This window comes from Pseudophryne corroboree, chromosome 11, assembly GCF_028390025.1.
Source record: "Pseudophryne corroboree isolate aPseCor3 chromosome 11, aPseCor3.hap2, whole genome shotgun sequence".
In the NCBI taxonomy this organism is placed as follows: Eukaryota; Metazoa; Chordata; class Amphibia; order Anura; family Myobatrachidae; genus Pseudophryne; species Pseudophryne corroboree.
This window is the reverse complement of record NC_086454.1, coordinates 131,258,719-131,274,246: the sequence shown is the minus strand read 5'-3', so window position 1 is coordinate 131,274,246 and position 15,528 is coordinate 131,258,719. Positions and strand designations below refer to the sequence as shown.

Below are 15,528 nucleotides of genomic sequence, written 5' to 3'. Positions count from 1 at the left end.
GCCCACCTTCCTTGTGGAATGGGCATTTACAGATTTTGGCTGTGGCATGCCTGCCACAGAATGTGCAAGCGGAATTGTACTACAAATCCAGCGAGCAATAGACTGCTTAGAAACAGGAGCACCCAGCTTGTTGGGTGCATACAGGATAAACAGCGAGTCAGATTTTCTGACTCCAGCTGTCCTGGAAACATATATTTTCAGGGCCCTGACAACGTCCAGCAACTTGAAGTCCTCCAAATCCTTAGTAGCCGCAGGCACCACAATAGGCTGGTTCAGGTGAAACGCTGACACCACCTTAGGGAGAAACTAGGGACGAGTCCTCAATTCTGCCCTATCCATATGGAAAATCAGATAAGGGCTTTTACATGATAAAGCCGCCAATTCTGACACTCGCCTGGCTGAAGCCAGGGCCAATAACATGACCACTTTCCACGTGAGATATTTCAGATCCACGGTTTTTAGTGGCTCAAACCAATGTGATTTTAAGAAACTCAACATCACGTTGAGATCCCAAGGTGCCACAGGAGGCACAAATGGGGGCTGAATATGCAGCACTCCTTTCACAAATGTCTGAACTTCAGGTACTGAAGCTAGTTCTTTTTGAAAGAAAATCGACAGAGCAGAGATCTGTACTTTAATGGAGCCTAGTTTTAGGCCCATATTCACTCCTGCTTGCAGGAAATGCAGAAATCGACCTAGTTGAAATTCCTCTGTTGGGGTCTTTTTGGCCTCACACCATGCAACATATTTCCGCCATATGCGGTGATAATGCTTTGCCGTAACATCTTTCCTGGCCTTAATAAGCGTAGGAATGACTTCTTCCGGAATACCCTTTTCCTTTAGGATCCGGTGTTCAACCGCCATGCCGTCAAACGCAGCCGCGGTAAGTCTTGGAACAGACAGGGCCCCTGTTGTAGCAGGTCCTGTCTGAGCGGTAGAGGCCACGGGTCCTCTGAGAGCATCTCTTGAAGTTCCGGGTACCACGCTCGTCTTGGCCAATCCGGAACCACGAGAATGGTGTTTACTCCTCGCTTTCTTATTATTCTCAATACCTTTGGTATGAGAGGCAGAGGAGGGAACACATAAACCGACTGGTACACCCACGGTGTCACTAGAGCGTCCACAGCTATCGCCTGAGGGTCCCTTGACCTGGCGCAATATATTTTTAACTTTTTGTTGAGGCGGGACGCCATCATGTCCACCTGTGGTTTTTCCCAACGGTTTACCAGCATCTGGAAGACTTCTGGATGAAGTCCCCACTCTCCCGGGTGGAGGTCGTGTCTGCTGAGGAAGTCTGCTTCCCAGTTGTCCACTCCCGGAATGAACACTGCTGACAGTGCTAGTACATGATTCTCCGCCCATCGGAGAATTCTTGTGGCTTCCGCCATCGTAATCCTGCTTCTTGTGCCGCCCTGTCGATTTACATGGGCGACTGCCGTGATGTTGTCTGACTGGATCAGCACCGGCTGGTGTAGGAGCAGGGATTTTGCTTGACTTAGGGCATTGTAGATGGCCCTTAGTTCCAGAATATTTATGTGAAGGGAAGTCTCCTGACTCGACCATAGTCCTTGGAAGTTTCTTCCCTGTGTGACTGCCCCCCAGCCTCGAAGGCTGGCATCCGTGGTCACCAGGACCCAGTCCTGTATGCCGAACCTGCGGCCCTCTAGAAGATGGGCACTCTGCAGCCACCACAGTAGCGACACCCTGGTCCTCGGAGACAGGGTTATCAAGCGATGCATCTGAAGATGCGATCCGGACCACTGGTCCAACAGGTCCCACTGAAAGATTCTGGCATGGAACCTGCCGAAGGGAATTGCTTCGTAAGAAGCCACCATCTTTCCCAGGACCCGCGTGCAGTGATGCACTGATACCTGTTTTGGTTTCAGGAGGTCTCTGACTAGAGATGACAACTCCCTGGCTTTCTCCTCCGGGAGAAACACTTTTTTCTGGACTGTATCCAGAATCATACCCAGGAACAGTAGCCGTGTTGTCGGAACCAGCTGTGACTTTGGGATATTCAGAATCCAGCCGTGCTGGTGCAGCACATCCTGGGATAGTGCTACTCCCACCACCAACTGTTCCTTGGACCTCGCTTTTATTAGGAGATCGTCCAAGTACGGGATAATTAAAACTCCCTTTCTTCGAAGGAGTATCATCATTTCCGCCATAACCTTGGTAAATACCCTCGGTGCCGTGGACAGTCCAAACGGCAGCGTCTGGAATTGGTAATGGCAATCCTGTACCACAAATCTGAGGTACTCCTGGTGAGGATGGTAAATGGGGACATGCAAGTAAGCATCCTTGATGTCCAGGGATACCATGTAATCCCCCTCGTCCAGGCTTGTAATAACCGCCCTGAGCGATTCCATCTTGAACTTGAATTTCCTTATGTATGTGTTCAAGGATTTCAAATTTAGAATGGGTCTCACCGAACCGTCCGGTTTCGGTACCACAAATAGTGTGGAATAATAACCCCGGCCTTGTTGAAGTAGGGGTACCTTGATTATCACCTGCTGAGAATACAGCTTGTGAATTGCCGTTAGCACCGCCTCCCTGTCTGAGGGAGCAATTGGCAAGGCAGATTTTAGGAACCGGTGGGGTGGGGACGCCTCGAATTCCAGCTTGTACCCCTGAGATACTATTTGCAGGATCCAGGGATCCACCTGTGAGCGAACCCACTGATCGCTGAAATTTTTGAGGCGACCCCCCACCGTACCTGGCTCCGCCTGTGGAGCCCCACCGTCATGCGGCGGACTTGGAAGAAGCGGGGGAGGACTTTTGCTCCTGGGAACCTGCTGTTTGTTGCAGCCTTTTTCCCCTACCTCTGCCTCTGGACAGAAAAGACCCGCCTTTTCCACGCCTGTTTTTCTGGGTCCGAAAGGACTGAACCTGATAAAACGGCGCCTTCTTAGGCTGTGAGGGGACATGGGGTAAAAATGCTGACTTCCCAGACGTTGCTGTGGAAACTAGGTCCGAGAGACCATCCCCAAATAATTCCTCACCCTTATATGGCAACACTTCCATGTGCTTTTTAGAATCTGCATCTCCTGTCCACTGGCGAGTCCATAAGCCTCTCCTAGCAGAAATGGACAATGCACTTACTTTAGATGCCAGTCGGCAGATTTCCCTCTGTGCATCTCTCATATATAAGACTGAGTCTCTTATATGGTCTATGGTTAACAGGATCGTGTCTCTGTCTAATGTGTCAATATTTTCTGACAGTTTATCTGACCAAGCAGCGGCAGCACTGCACATCCAAGCTGACGCAATAGCTGGCCTAAGTATAATGCCTGTGTGTGTATATACAGACTTCAGGATCGCCTCCTGCTTTCTATCAGCAGGTTCCTTGAGGGCGGCCGTATCCGGAGACGGTAGTGCCACCTTTTTAGACAAACGTGTGAGCGCTTTATCCACTCTAGGGGGTGTTTCCCAACGTGACCTATCCTCTGGCGGGAAAGGGAACGCCATTAGTACCTTCTTAGGAATTACCAATTTTTTATCAGGGAAAGCCCACGCTTCTTCACACACTTCATTTAATTCATCTGATGGGGGAAAAACTACGGGTAGTTTTTTCTCTCCAAACATAATACCCTTTTTAGTGGTACCAGTAGTTATATCAGAAATGTTTAACACCTCTTTCATTGCCTCAATCATACAGTGAATGGCCTTAGTGGGCATCAGGTTTGACTCATCGTCGTCGACACTGGTGTCAGTATCAGTGTCGACATCTGGGTCTGCTTGAGGTAGCGGGCGTTTTAGAGCCCCTGACGACCCATGCGACGCCTGGGCAGACACGAGCTGAGAAGTCGGCTGTCCCACATTTGGCATGTCGTCGATTTTCTTATATAAGGAGTCTATACGTGCACTCATTACTTTCCATAAGCCCATCCACTCAGGTGTCTGCCCCGCAGGGGGTGACATCCCTTCTAAAGGCATCTGCTCCGCCTCCACATCATTATCCTCATCAAACATGTCGACACAGCCGTACCGACACACCGCACACACACAAGGAATGCTCCGAATGAGGACAGGACCCACAAAAGCCCTTTGGGGGGGACAGAGTGAGAGTATGCCAGCACACACCAGAGCGCTATATAATGCAGGGACTAACTGAGTTATGTCCCCTATAGCTGCTTTTTATATTATATATGTATTGCGCCCAAATTTAGTGCCCCCCCTCTCTGTTTTTACCCTGTTCTGAAGTGTAGACTGCAGGGGAGAGCCAGGGAGCTTCCTTCCAGAGGATCTGTGAAGGAGGAATGGCGCCAGTGTGTCTGAGGGAGATAGCTCCGCCCCTTTTCCGCGGCCTATTCTCCCGCTTTTTTCTGGATTCTGGCAGGGGAATTTACCACATATATAGCTTCTAGGGCTATATATTGTGGTATTTTTGCCAGCCAAGGTGTTTTTATTGCAGCTCAGGGCGCCCCCCCCCCCCCCAAGCGCCCTGCACCCTCAGTGACCGGAGTGTGAAGTGTGCATGAGGAGCAATGGCGCACAGCTGCAGTGCTGTGCGCTACCTTGGTGAAGACTGATGTCTTCTGCCGCCGTTTTTCCGGACCTCTTCTTGCTTCTGGCTCTGTAAGGGGGACGGCGGCGCGGCTCCGGGACCGAACACCAAGGACTGGGCCTGCGGTCGATCCCTCTGGAGCTAATGGTGTCCAGTAGCCTAAGAAGCCCAATCCGGCTGCAAGCAAGCGAGTTCGCTTCTTCTCCCCTTAGTCCCTCGCTGCAGTGAGCCTGTTGCCAGCAGGTCTCACTGAAAATAAAAAACCTAAAACTATACTTTCTTTCTAAGGGCTCAGGAGAGCCCCTAGTGTGCATCCAACCTCGGCCGGGCACGAAATCTAACTGAGGCTTGGAGGAGGGTCATAGTGGGAGGAGCCAGTGCACACCAGGTAGTCCTAAATCTTTCTAGAGTGCCCAGCCTCCTTCGGAGCCCGCTATTCCCCATGGTCCTTACGGAGTTCCCAGCATCCACTAGGACGTTAGAGAAACCTTTTACTCTAAAAGGATCATGGCTTCAACAGCCACACCGCTACAGCCCACCAAGAACTTTGGTGATAAAAGGTGCCCTAAATAAAAAGATTGGATATAGGAGGCAGGCACCACATTGGGCCCTCTGCCATGTTTTGAATGTCTATGCAGCAAGAGCGTATGATGCGACCATGAATCATCTTTTACTAGACTTACCTACTAGAAATGCTTATGGATCATTTGTCCTGCAGTGGAAGTGCTCCATCTCCTGGTTCACCTGTGATGCCATCACATTGAAATCTGTTTGATCCCAGCCATCTGCAGCTGTTCAAAGACCGTAGGATGAAGACACCAATTCCAAGGGTGAAGATTTTGTATGCTGAGGAAGTCTGCTTCCCAGTTTTCCACACAGGCTTGAAAACCAATGCGATACCTTAAAATGCACTGCTACAACCAACTCATAATTTTGAAGTTCCGGGGCATTCTCTGTGTCCACTTGGTGAATTACATAAATATTCAAAGTTCCTGTTTATTGGGTTCTTTGATGCTGCTGGAGACCAAAAACCCTGTATCCAAATCTCAGGAGTGATGACACCTCAGCTTAGAAGGCTGGCACCTGTTGGCTCTATTGTCCAGTCTCAGATGGAGAATGGTGCAATCCATGTCTAACACTTAGCTCAGCCATCATCTGAGTGTTCTTTATAACCTTGGGAAATAAATGAAGTCTTGACTAGACAAGTTCTGGTGAGACTTGTCCCATTTCGTTATTAATTAAATCTGAAACATCTTAGAAGGTAATGGTGTAAATTGACTGGCATTGAAGTTGGAAACTATCTTACCTACCTAGGATTTTCATGCAAAGGTGAACAAAAATCTGTATGGGAGTTAGCAGGGACCAGTCCTTGTAGCAAGAGTACCTTGCCCTTTGGCAAGTACACCCTCTGCTGATGGGTGTTGAAAAGGCTACACTGGAAAATTACCCTCTAGGAAGAATCGGGTTGAATTTAATAAAATTGACAGATTTCAATGTTAGGCCTGTCTCTAGAAAATCACACTGCAGCAGGGCCAGATAATCTGCCAGAAGAAAATTCAGACTCCACGACTGGCGTTCCCCATTAGGAAGTATTCCCACCATGCTGGCTGTTTGCCACTTCGTAACGTGGCTGCAGTGTCCATTCTTGTATGAGGGGTGTGCAATAAGTTTCCGGATGTGTAATGCATTGGTTGAGTATACACAATTTGACTGTCTGATTGTAAAATTTAATCTCTGACTAAAGATTACGTGAAATGTCAAGGCACAGAACCGTATATAAGCAGCACTGCACACCGATGAAGTCAGCATGTTAATTTGCATCTCGAACTTGAGCTCACCAGAGGCCACTGGAGATTCATGATCTTCTATGATTATGGGGGTAATTCAGACCCGATAGCTAGAAAGCGATTTTTGCAGTCCTGCGATCAGATAGTCGCCACCTACAGGGGGAGTGTATTTTTCCTGTGCAAGTGTGCGAACACATGTGTAACAGAGCTGCACAAACTGATTTTGTGCAGTCTCTGCGCATCCCAGTATTTACTCAGCCGCTGCAATCACTTCAGCCTGACCGAATTTGACCTCAGACACCCTCCCTTCCAACGCTTGGATACGGCTGCGTTTTTCCAGCCACTCCTTGAAAACGGTCAGTTGCTACCCACAAACGCCCTTTTCCTGTCAATCTCCATGCGAACTCCCGTGCGAATGGATCTTTCGCACCATCCCTTTGCTGACAGGTGATCCCCGTTGCTGCGGTACGTTGTATACGCAGTTCAGACCTGAAACACACAGCAGCGATCAGGTCTGAATTATCCCCTATAAACGAGTAGTCTGCGACAGCAGGCTAGTTTTGACTGACTGAGAACTGCTTTTGGGGAGGAAGCACCACCCCGAACAACTGTTTATGAGTGCTCTGCAGAATATTGGTGTGGCATGCAGACCCTAGAAGACAAGAAGCACTGCAGCTGACCTGTGTCTGCCATCACCGAGGACAATGTTTCTGCCGTACAAGTCATAGTTGAGGTGGATGTCAATGTGACCGTGGCCAGTTAGAGAAAGAGACAAGCATCTCATCGGGATCCATCCGCATGATACGCCATGAAAAGCTTGGCTTGAGCAAGGTTTCTGCATGCCGAGTGCTCCATCAGCTGACTTGAGAGCAGGAGGAGGCTCGGGTGACTTGATGCCACAACATGCTGGCCAGGTTTAATAGCGGTAACTCAAACTCTGTCTGGGAGATTAGTTGCGATGAATCCTGCATCTGCAGTTTTAATAAGAGACCAGACAACAGTCAGCCCAGTGGTCCTCAGTTGGAGGTGCGCCGCCACAAAATTCCTATGCAAATGCAGCGTGCCAAGCAGATGGTGGCTGTTATTGTGACAAAGCCTGGTCATGTAGCTACCATACCACTCATGCAGCTGCGCACCAACCAATTCCTGCCGCATGTACTGGAAGCTATTTTCAAGCATCGTCCAAGAACTCATCATGACAGTGCACAAGTCAAGAAAAGTAGTGTATTTTCCGGCCCATGAACGCATCCCGAGCTTGGTCATCTGCCGTACAGTCCAGGCCTAGCTCCATGTGACCTTTTCATGTTCCCACAAATCAAGCGGAGAATGCGCTAAATTCATCTTGAGTCAACGGAAGCTGCAGTGGAGACCTTCACCCAGCATGTAGAAGACATACCTTCTTCGGACTGGTCCAGGTGCTTCATCAGGTGGTTTGAGCGCATGCAACTTTGCATAGACTCCACTGGCGAATACTTAAAAAAAAATGTAATGTTCACTGTGTTTGTAAATATAATACTTTTGTGCATCTGGAATCTTACTGCACACCCCTTGTAAGCTTACACTTTCCCACAAAGCCCGTCACTAAGAGACAGAGGCCGACTAAAGTACAGCACGCTTTCCCACCCTATGCCTAAAAATGCAAAGATATTTACTTGATTATGGCGCAAAAATATTGCCCTATCTATCCCTAAATCACAAGCGCAGCATTACAAGAACATCAGGCAAAATAGTTTAAGGTCAAGGATGTTTGAGGGAGTGGAAAATGGAAACATTGAATATTGAATTACGATATATGCTATAAGGTTAGTTTAGGAAAGAATGAGCAAAGCTGCAGAAGAAAATCATTTTTTCTGATGTTACTTGCCTACTGTTGAAATAATGCCCCTGGTTTATATGTGGACACACAAATTTGTTGGTCCAAAATTAGCCATATACAGGGAAGCAAAAGCTTGTAATATCCAATGGAAGACGTCTGCCAGATATAGGATGTCCTTACTGATGGCTTTGTTCAGAGTTAGAAATAAAATCTAAACAAAGCAGGTTGCTAATACAAACGCATTCATTTTTGTACCTGCAGGGAAAATACTGATTGCTTTTGCATGTAGCAAATACTGGGCAGCTATATTTTTATACTGAAATTTGGAATTAAGCTAGGATACTGCCCTTCCTACCTTAAATCTCTCTGCACATATTAAGTCTGCCGAACCTGCAGTGCAACCTGCTTTTACCTTTACTTGATACACCTCTGAATAAGGCAATCAGTGTTGTCAAGACCGCTGAGAAATCTACAGTGCCCTAGTACTGAGGGGGCTGGGCTAATCCAGTGTGCATGGCTACAATATAAGGATTTAAAAATGGGAGAATGGTAATTGGGAAACATAATACCATACCTTAATGTAGAAGGTGTATGTTTTTCTTGATTATATGGTCCCAGTTCTAGCCGGCAAGCTAGACCACCCAAAAATTCACAATCCTCTACATCACATGGGTACCTTCCTTCCAGGACATTGTACTTTGCCTCGTCATACAGCAGCCGTAATATTTCCTCATTACAAATCTGTACAATCATCATGTAAGAGTTAGATATAAAAACCTATTCCCTCTAATTTTAACTACAAAGCATATAAGGTTAACATATTAAACATACTGCAAAAGAAAATGTCTGATCAGATCCATGTCCCACACAACAGTTAAACAGTTTAAAATTAAGTGTATATGTTTTGAAATGTAATAAACATTATATTTCATATACTTAAGGTTTAAAATATATTTCTGAAGGTGTGCCAAGGATTATAATAAGATTTTAAACCTACCGGTAAATCTTTTTCTCGTAGTCCGTAGAGGATGTTGGGGACTCCGTAAGCACCATGGGGATAGACGGGCTCCGCAGGAGACATGGGCACTTTAAGAAAGACTTTAGGTATGGGTGTGCACTGGCTCCTCCCTCTATGCCCCTCCTCCAGACCTCAGTTAGAGAAACTGTGCCCAGAGAAGACGGACAGTACGAGGAAAGGGCAAGATTCATACCAGCCCACACCATTCACACCGTATAACTTGTGATAAACTAACCAGTTAACAGTATGAAAAAACAACATAGCATCAGTCGTAGACCGATGAAAACTATAACATAACCCTTATGTAGCAAAACTATATACAAGTCTTGCAGAAGTAGTCCGCACTTGGGACGGGCGCCCAGCATCCTCTACGGACTACGAGAAAAAGATTTACCGGTAGGTTTAAAATCTTATTTTTTCTTACGTCCTAGAGGATGCTGGGGACTCCGTAAGGACCATAGGGATTATACCAAAGCTCCCAAACGGGCGGGAGAGTGCGGATGACTCTGCAGCACCGATTGAACAAACCGGAGGTCCTCCTCAGCCAGGGTATCAAACTTATAGAACTTTGCAAAGGTGTTTGAACCCGACCAAGTAGCAGCTCGGCACAGCTGTAGTGCCGAGACCCCTCAGGCAGCCGCCCAAGATGAGCCCACCTTCCTAGTGGAATGGGCCTTGACCGATTTTGGTAACGGCAATCCAGCCGACGCATGTGCCTGCTGAATCGTGTTACAGATCCAGCGAGCAATAGTCTGCTTTGAAGCAGGAGCGCCAACCTTGTTGGCTGCACACAGGACAAAGTGCTTCTGTTTTTCTGACTCTAGCCGTTCTGGCCACGTAAATTTTCAAAGCCCTGACCACATCAAGGGACTCGGAATCCTCCAAGTCTCGTGTAGCCACAGGCACCACAATAGGTTGGTTCATATGAAAAGATGACACCACCTTAAACAAAAATTGAGGACGGGCCCGCAATTCCGCTCTATCCATATGGAAAACTAGATAGGGGCTTTTATGAGACAAAGCCGCCAATTCCTACACTCGCCTAGCCGAAGCCAAGGCTAACAACATGACCACTTTCCAAGTGAGATATTTTAACTCCACCGTTTTAAGTGGTTCAAACCAGTGCGACTTAAGGAAACTCACACCACGTTAAGGTCCCAAGGCGCCACCGGAGGTACAAAAGGAGGCTGAATATGCAGCACTCCCTTCACAAAAGTCTGTACTTCTGGGAGAGAAGCCAATTCTTTTTGAAAGAAAATGGATACGGACGAAATCTGAACCTTAATGGAGCCTAATTTTAGGCCCAAATCCACTCCAGTCTGTAGGAAGTGAAGGAAACGGCCCAGATGGAATTCTTCCATGGGAGCATTCCTGGCCTCACACCAAGAAACATATTTTCCCCATATACGGTGATAATGTTTAGCTGTCCCTTCCTTCCTAGCCTTTATCAGAGTAGGAATGACATCATCCGGAATGCCCTTTTCCGCTAGGATCCGGCGTTCAACCGCCATGCCGTCAAACGCAGCCGCGGTAAGTCTTGGTACAGACAGGGCCCCTGTTGCAACAGGTCCTGTCTTAGAGGAAGAGGCCACGGATCTTCTGTGAGCATCTCCTGCAGATCCGGATACCAGGCCCTTCGTGGCCAATCTGGAACAATGAGAATTGTCTGTACTCCTCTTTTCCTCATTATTCTCAACACCTTTGGAATGAGAGGAAGAGGAGGAAACACATAGACCGACTGGAACACCCACGGTGTCACTAGGGCATCCACCGCTACCGCCTGAGGGTCTCTTGACCTGGCGCAATACCTCTGCAGCTTTTTGTTGAGGCGGGACGCCATCATGTCTTATCTGGGGCAGTCCCCACTGACTTGCAATCTGTGCGAAGACTTCCCGATGAAGTCCCCACTCTCCTGGATGCAGGTCGTGCCTGCTGAGGAAGTCTGCTTCCCAGTTGTCCACTCCCGGAATGAACACTGCTGACAGTGCGCTTACATGATTTTCCGCCCAGCGAAGAATCCTGGTGGCTTCCGCCATTGCCACTCTGGTCTTTGTGCCGCCCTGCGGTGATGTTGTCTGACTGGATCAGAACTGGTAAGTCGCGAAGCAAGGTTTCTGCTTGACGAAGGGCGTTGTACATGGCCCTCAGCTCCAGGACGTTGATGTGAAGACAAGTTTCTTGACTTGACCAAAGACCCTGGAAGTTTCTTCCTTGTGTGACTGCTCCCCAACCTCGGAGGCTCACGTCCGTGGTCACCAGAACCCAGTCCTGAATGCCGAACCTGCGGCCCTCTAGAAGGTGAGCACTCTGCAGCCACCACAGGAGAGATACCCTGGCCCTGGGGGACAATGTGATCAACTGATGAATCTGTAGATGTGACCCGGACCGCTTGTCCAGTAGGTCCCATTGGAAGGTCCTCGCATGGAACCTGCCGAACGGAATGGCCTCGTAAGACGCCACCATCTTTCCCAGGACTCGAGTGCAGTGATGCACTGACACCTGTTTTGGTTTCAATAGGTTCCTGACCAGAGTCATGAGTTCTTGAGCCTTTTCCGTTGGAAGATAAACCCTTTTCTGGTCCGTATCCAGAATCATGCCCAAGAAGGTCAGACGAGTCGTAGGAACCAGCTGCGACTTTGGGATATTGAGAATCCAGCCGTGTTGCTGTAACACTCTCAGTGAAAGTGACACACTGCTCAGCAACTGCTCTCTTGATCTCGCTTTTATGAGGAGATCGTCCAAGTACGGGATAATTGTGACCACCATCATTTCCGCCATTACCTTGGTGAAAATCCCGGGGCCGTGGAAAGCCCAAATGGCAACGTCTGAAATTGGTAATGACAATCCTGTACCGCAAATCTCAGGTACGCCTGATGAGGTGGATATATTGGAACATGAAGGTATGCATCCTTTATGTCTAGGGATACCATAAAATCCCCCCCTTCCAGGCTGGCGATGACCGCTCTGAGTGACTCCATCTTGAACTTGAATTTTTTCAAGTATAGGTTCAGGGGTTTTAAATTTAAAATGGGTCTGACCGAACCGTCCGGTTTCGGGACTACAAACAGGGTTGAGTAATATCCCCTCCCTTGCTGCAGTAGGGGAACCTTGACCACCACCTGTTGAAGATACAATTTGTGAATCGCATTTAACACTAACTCCCTCGCTGAGGGAGAAGCTGGCAGGGCCGATTTGAAAAACCGGCGAGGAGGCACCTCTTCGAATTCCAGCTTGTAACCCTGAGAAACAATTTCTACTGGCCAGGGATCCACCTGTGAGTGAACCCAGATGTGGCTGAAAAGTCGAAGACGTGCCCCCACTGGGGCGGACTCCCGTAGCGGAGCCCCAGCGTCATGCGGTGGATTTTGTAGAGGCCGGGGAGGACTTCTGTTCCTGGGAATTAGCTGTGTTGTGCAGCTTCTTTCATCTGCCCTTACCTCTGGCAAGAAAGGACGCACCTCGTACTTTCTTGTTTTTCCGTGACCGAAAGGACTGCATTTGATAATGTGCCGCTTTCTTAGGCTGGGAGGGAATATAAGGCTAAAAAAATTGTATTTACCAGCTGTAGCTGTGGAGACCAGGTCCGAGAGACCTTCTCCAAACAATTCCTCACCCTTGTAAGGTAAAACCTCCATATGCCTCTTTGAGTCGGCATCACCTGTCCATTGCCGGGTCCATAGGACTCGTCTAGCAGAAATCGACATAGCGTTGATTCTAGAACCCAATAGACCATCTCTTTGAGCATCCCTCATATATAAGACAGCATCTTTTATATGTCCTAGGGTCAATAAGATGGTATCCTTATCAAGGGTTTAAATTTCCGCTGATAAGGTATCCGTCCATGCTGCTACAGCGCTACACACCCAGGCCGACGCAATAGCCGGTCTGAGTAAGGTACCCGAATGCGTGTAAATGGACTTCAAGGTAACCTCCTGCTTGCGATCAGCAGGATCCCTGAGGGTAGCCGTTTCCTGGGATGGCAGTGCTACCTTCTTGGATAAGCATGTCAACGCTTTGTCCACCCTAGGGGAGGATTCCCACTGTATCCTGTCCTTTGGCGGGAAAGGATACGCCATAAGAATCCTTTTGGGAATCTGCATTTTTTTGTCTGGAGATTCCCAAGCCTTTTCACATAACTCGTTCAGCTCATGTGAGGGAGGAAAGGTTATTTTGGCTGTAACTTTGCATCATCATAGTCGACACTGGAGTCAGAATCCGTGTCGGTATCTGTGTCTACTATTTGGGATAGTGGGCGCTTTTGAGACCCCGAAGGTCCCTGCGACATAGAGACAGACATGGGTTGATTCCCTGGCTGTTCCCTAGCTTCCGCTTTGTCTAATCTTTTGTGCAATAAATTTACATTAGCACTGAAAACATTCCACATAACCATCCAGTCAGGTGTCGGCGTTGTCGACGGAGACACCACATTCATTTTCTCCTCCTCCTCCCCCGGAAAGCCTTCTACCTCAGACATGTCGACACACGCGTACCGACACACCACACAATCAGGAGAATCCTCTTATCTGAAGACAGTTCCCCCACAAGGCCCTTTGGAGAGACAGAGAGAGAGTATGCCAGCACACACCCAGCGCTGTATGACCCAGGAAAAAACACAATATGTTTACCTAGATAGCGCTGTAATCTGTATATTGCGCCAATATGTGCCCCCCCCCCCCCTTCTTTAAAACCCTCTTTCACCGTGGATAAGCAGGGGAGAGTCCGGGGAGCTTCCTCTCAGCGCTGTGCTGTGGAGAAAATGGCGCTGGTGAGTGCTGAGGAAGAAGCCCCGCCCCCTCGGCAGCGGCCTTCTGCCCCGCTCAAATATGTAAAAACCTGGCTGGGGCTCTTTGTGTGTATATATATATATATATATATATATATATATATATATATATATATATATACATATATATACATACACAGTGTCCAGCTGTATATATCTATTTTTGCCAGAAAACGAGGTTTATTGCTGCCCAGAGCGCCCCCCCCTGCTCCCTTACAGTGTCTGCCTGTGTGTGCTGTGTGGGAGCAATGGCGCACAGCTTTACTGCTGTGCGTTACCTCAGTGAAGATCTGAAGTCTTCTGCCGCCTCTGAAGTCTTCTTACTTCTCATACTCACCCGGCTTCTATATTCCGGCTCTGCGAGGACGACGGCGGCGCGGCTCTGGGACGGACGGCGAGGGTGAGACCTGCGTACCGATCCCTCTGGAGCTAATGGTGTCCAGTAGCCTAAGAAGCAAAGCCTTGAAACTCACAGAAGTAGGTCTGTTTCTCTCTCCTCAGTCCCACGATGCAGGGAGTCTGTTGCCAGCAGGCTCCCTGAAAATAAAAAACTTAACAAATATACTTTTTCAGGAAACTCAGGAGAGCTCCCTGTAATGCACCCAGTCTCCTCTGGGCACAGTAGTAAACTGAGGTCTGGAGGAGGGGCATAGAGGGAGGAGCCAGTGCACACCCATACCTAAAGTCTTTCTTAAAGTGCCCATGTCTCCTGCGGAGCCCATCTATCCCCATGGTCCTTACGGAGTCCCCAGCATCCTCTAGGACGTAAGAGAAAAATAAAATCTGCAAATGTTAGGGTTAATAAATCTGAAAATGCTAACATACGATATACCGGCGCTGGGGATCCCGGCACCTAGCATAGCAGCGCTGGGATCCCGACCACCAAAATGCCGGCAATGGGGCGAGCGTAAAGGCTTCTTGCGGGCTCACTGCGCTCGCCACACTGCAGACACGGTGGCTCGCTCCGCTATTTAGTCTCCCTCCAGGGGTGTCGTGGACACCCCAAGAGGGAGAACAGTTGTCTGTTTCCTGGCTGTCGGGATCCAGGCGTCGGTAAGCAGAGCGATGGGATCCTGACAGCAGGGATATCGAGTGCCTCCTATAGCAAAGGACTGAGTGATTGCTCAGTATTTAGGAGCGATGGGACTCTACATTTTACTTTATAGTGTAGGTTACAATGTTACAAACTATTCTGGTAATGTCTTTAAGAATTACAGAATACCACTGTACCATGCTTGATCCAAAAAACAAAACAAAAGAATAAAAAAAATTAAAACACAAGAAAACCTCCTCCATGATGTTCTACAGCATAATGATATTCGGAAAGTTTGACAGTACATGTTTATGTAATGCAAATCCCAAACATGTAAGTACAGAAAATGTACTTATTTGGAAATTATTACTAAATCAAGGGTAGTTGTGCGTCTCTGAGGTATAGTCAGATTATTGTTCATTTCAGTTCCCTGAAATACTCCATGGCAGCCACAAGGTATAGGTCAAATCCTTAGTCAGATGAGTAGAAACAGGGGCAATAAATTACCGGACTCTCCCAGAAGATATGTAGTGAACATCTTCCCAAACTGTATTATACAACATAAAACAACACAGATGGGAATA

General features: G+C 48.1%; 1 protein-coding gene across 5 annotated transcripts in view; it reads right to left on the bottom strand.

Moving 5' to 3' along the window:
• Positions 1-15,528, bottom strand: part of FRMD8 (FERM domain containing 8) — an 88,109-nt gene that overhangs the window by 38,397 nt on the left and 34,184 nt on the right. For all 5 annotated transcript variants that reach the window (XM_063944810.1, XM_063944807.1, XM_063944806.1 and 2 more), the window contains exon 6: positions 8,685-8,851. In XM_063944810.1, coding sequence (XP_063800880.1) covers positions 8,685-8,851 — 167 coding nt within the window. The remainder of the gene's footprint in view (positions 1-8,684; positions 8,852-15,528) is intronic.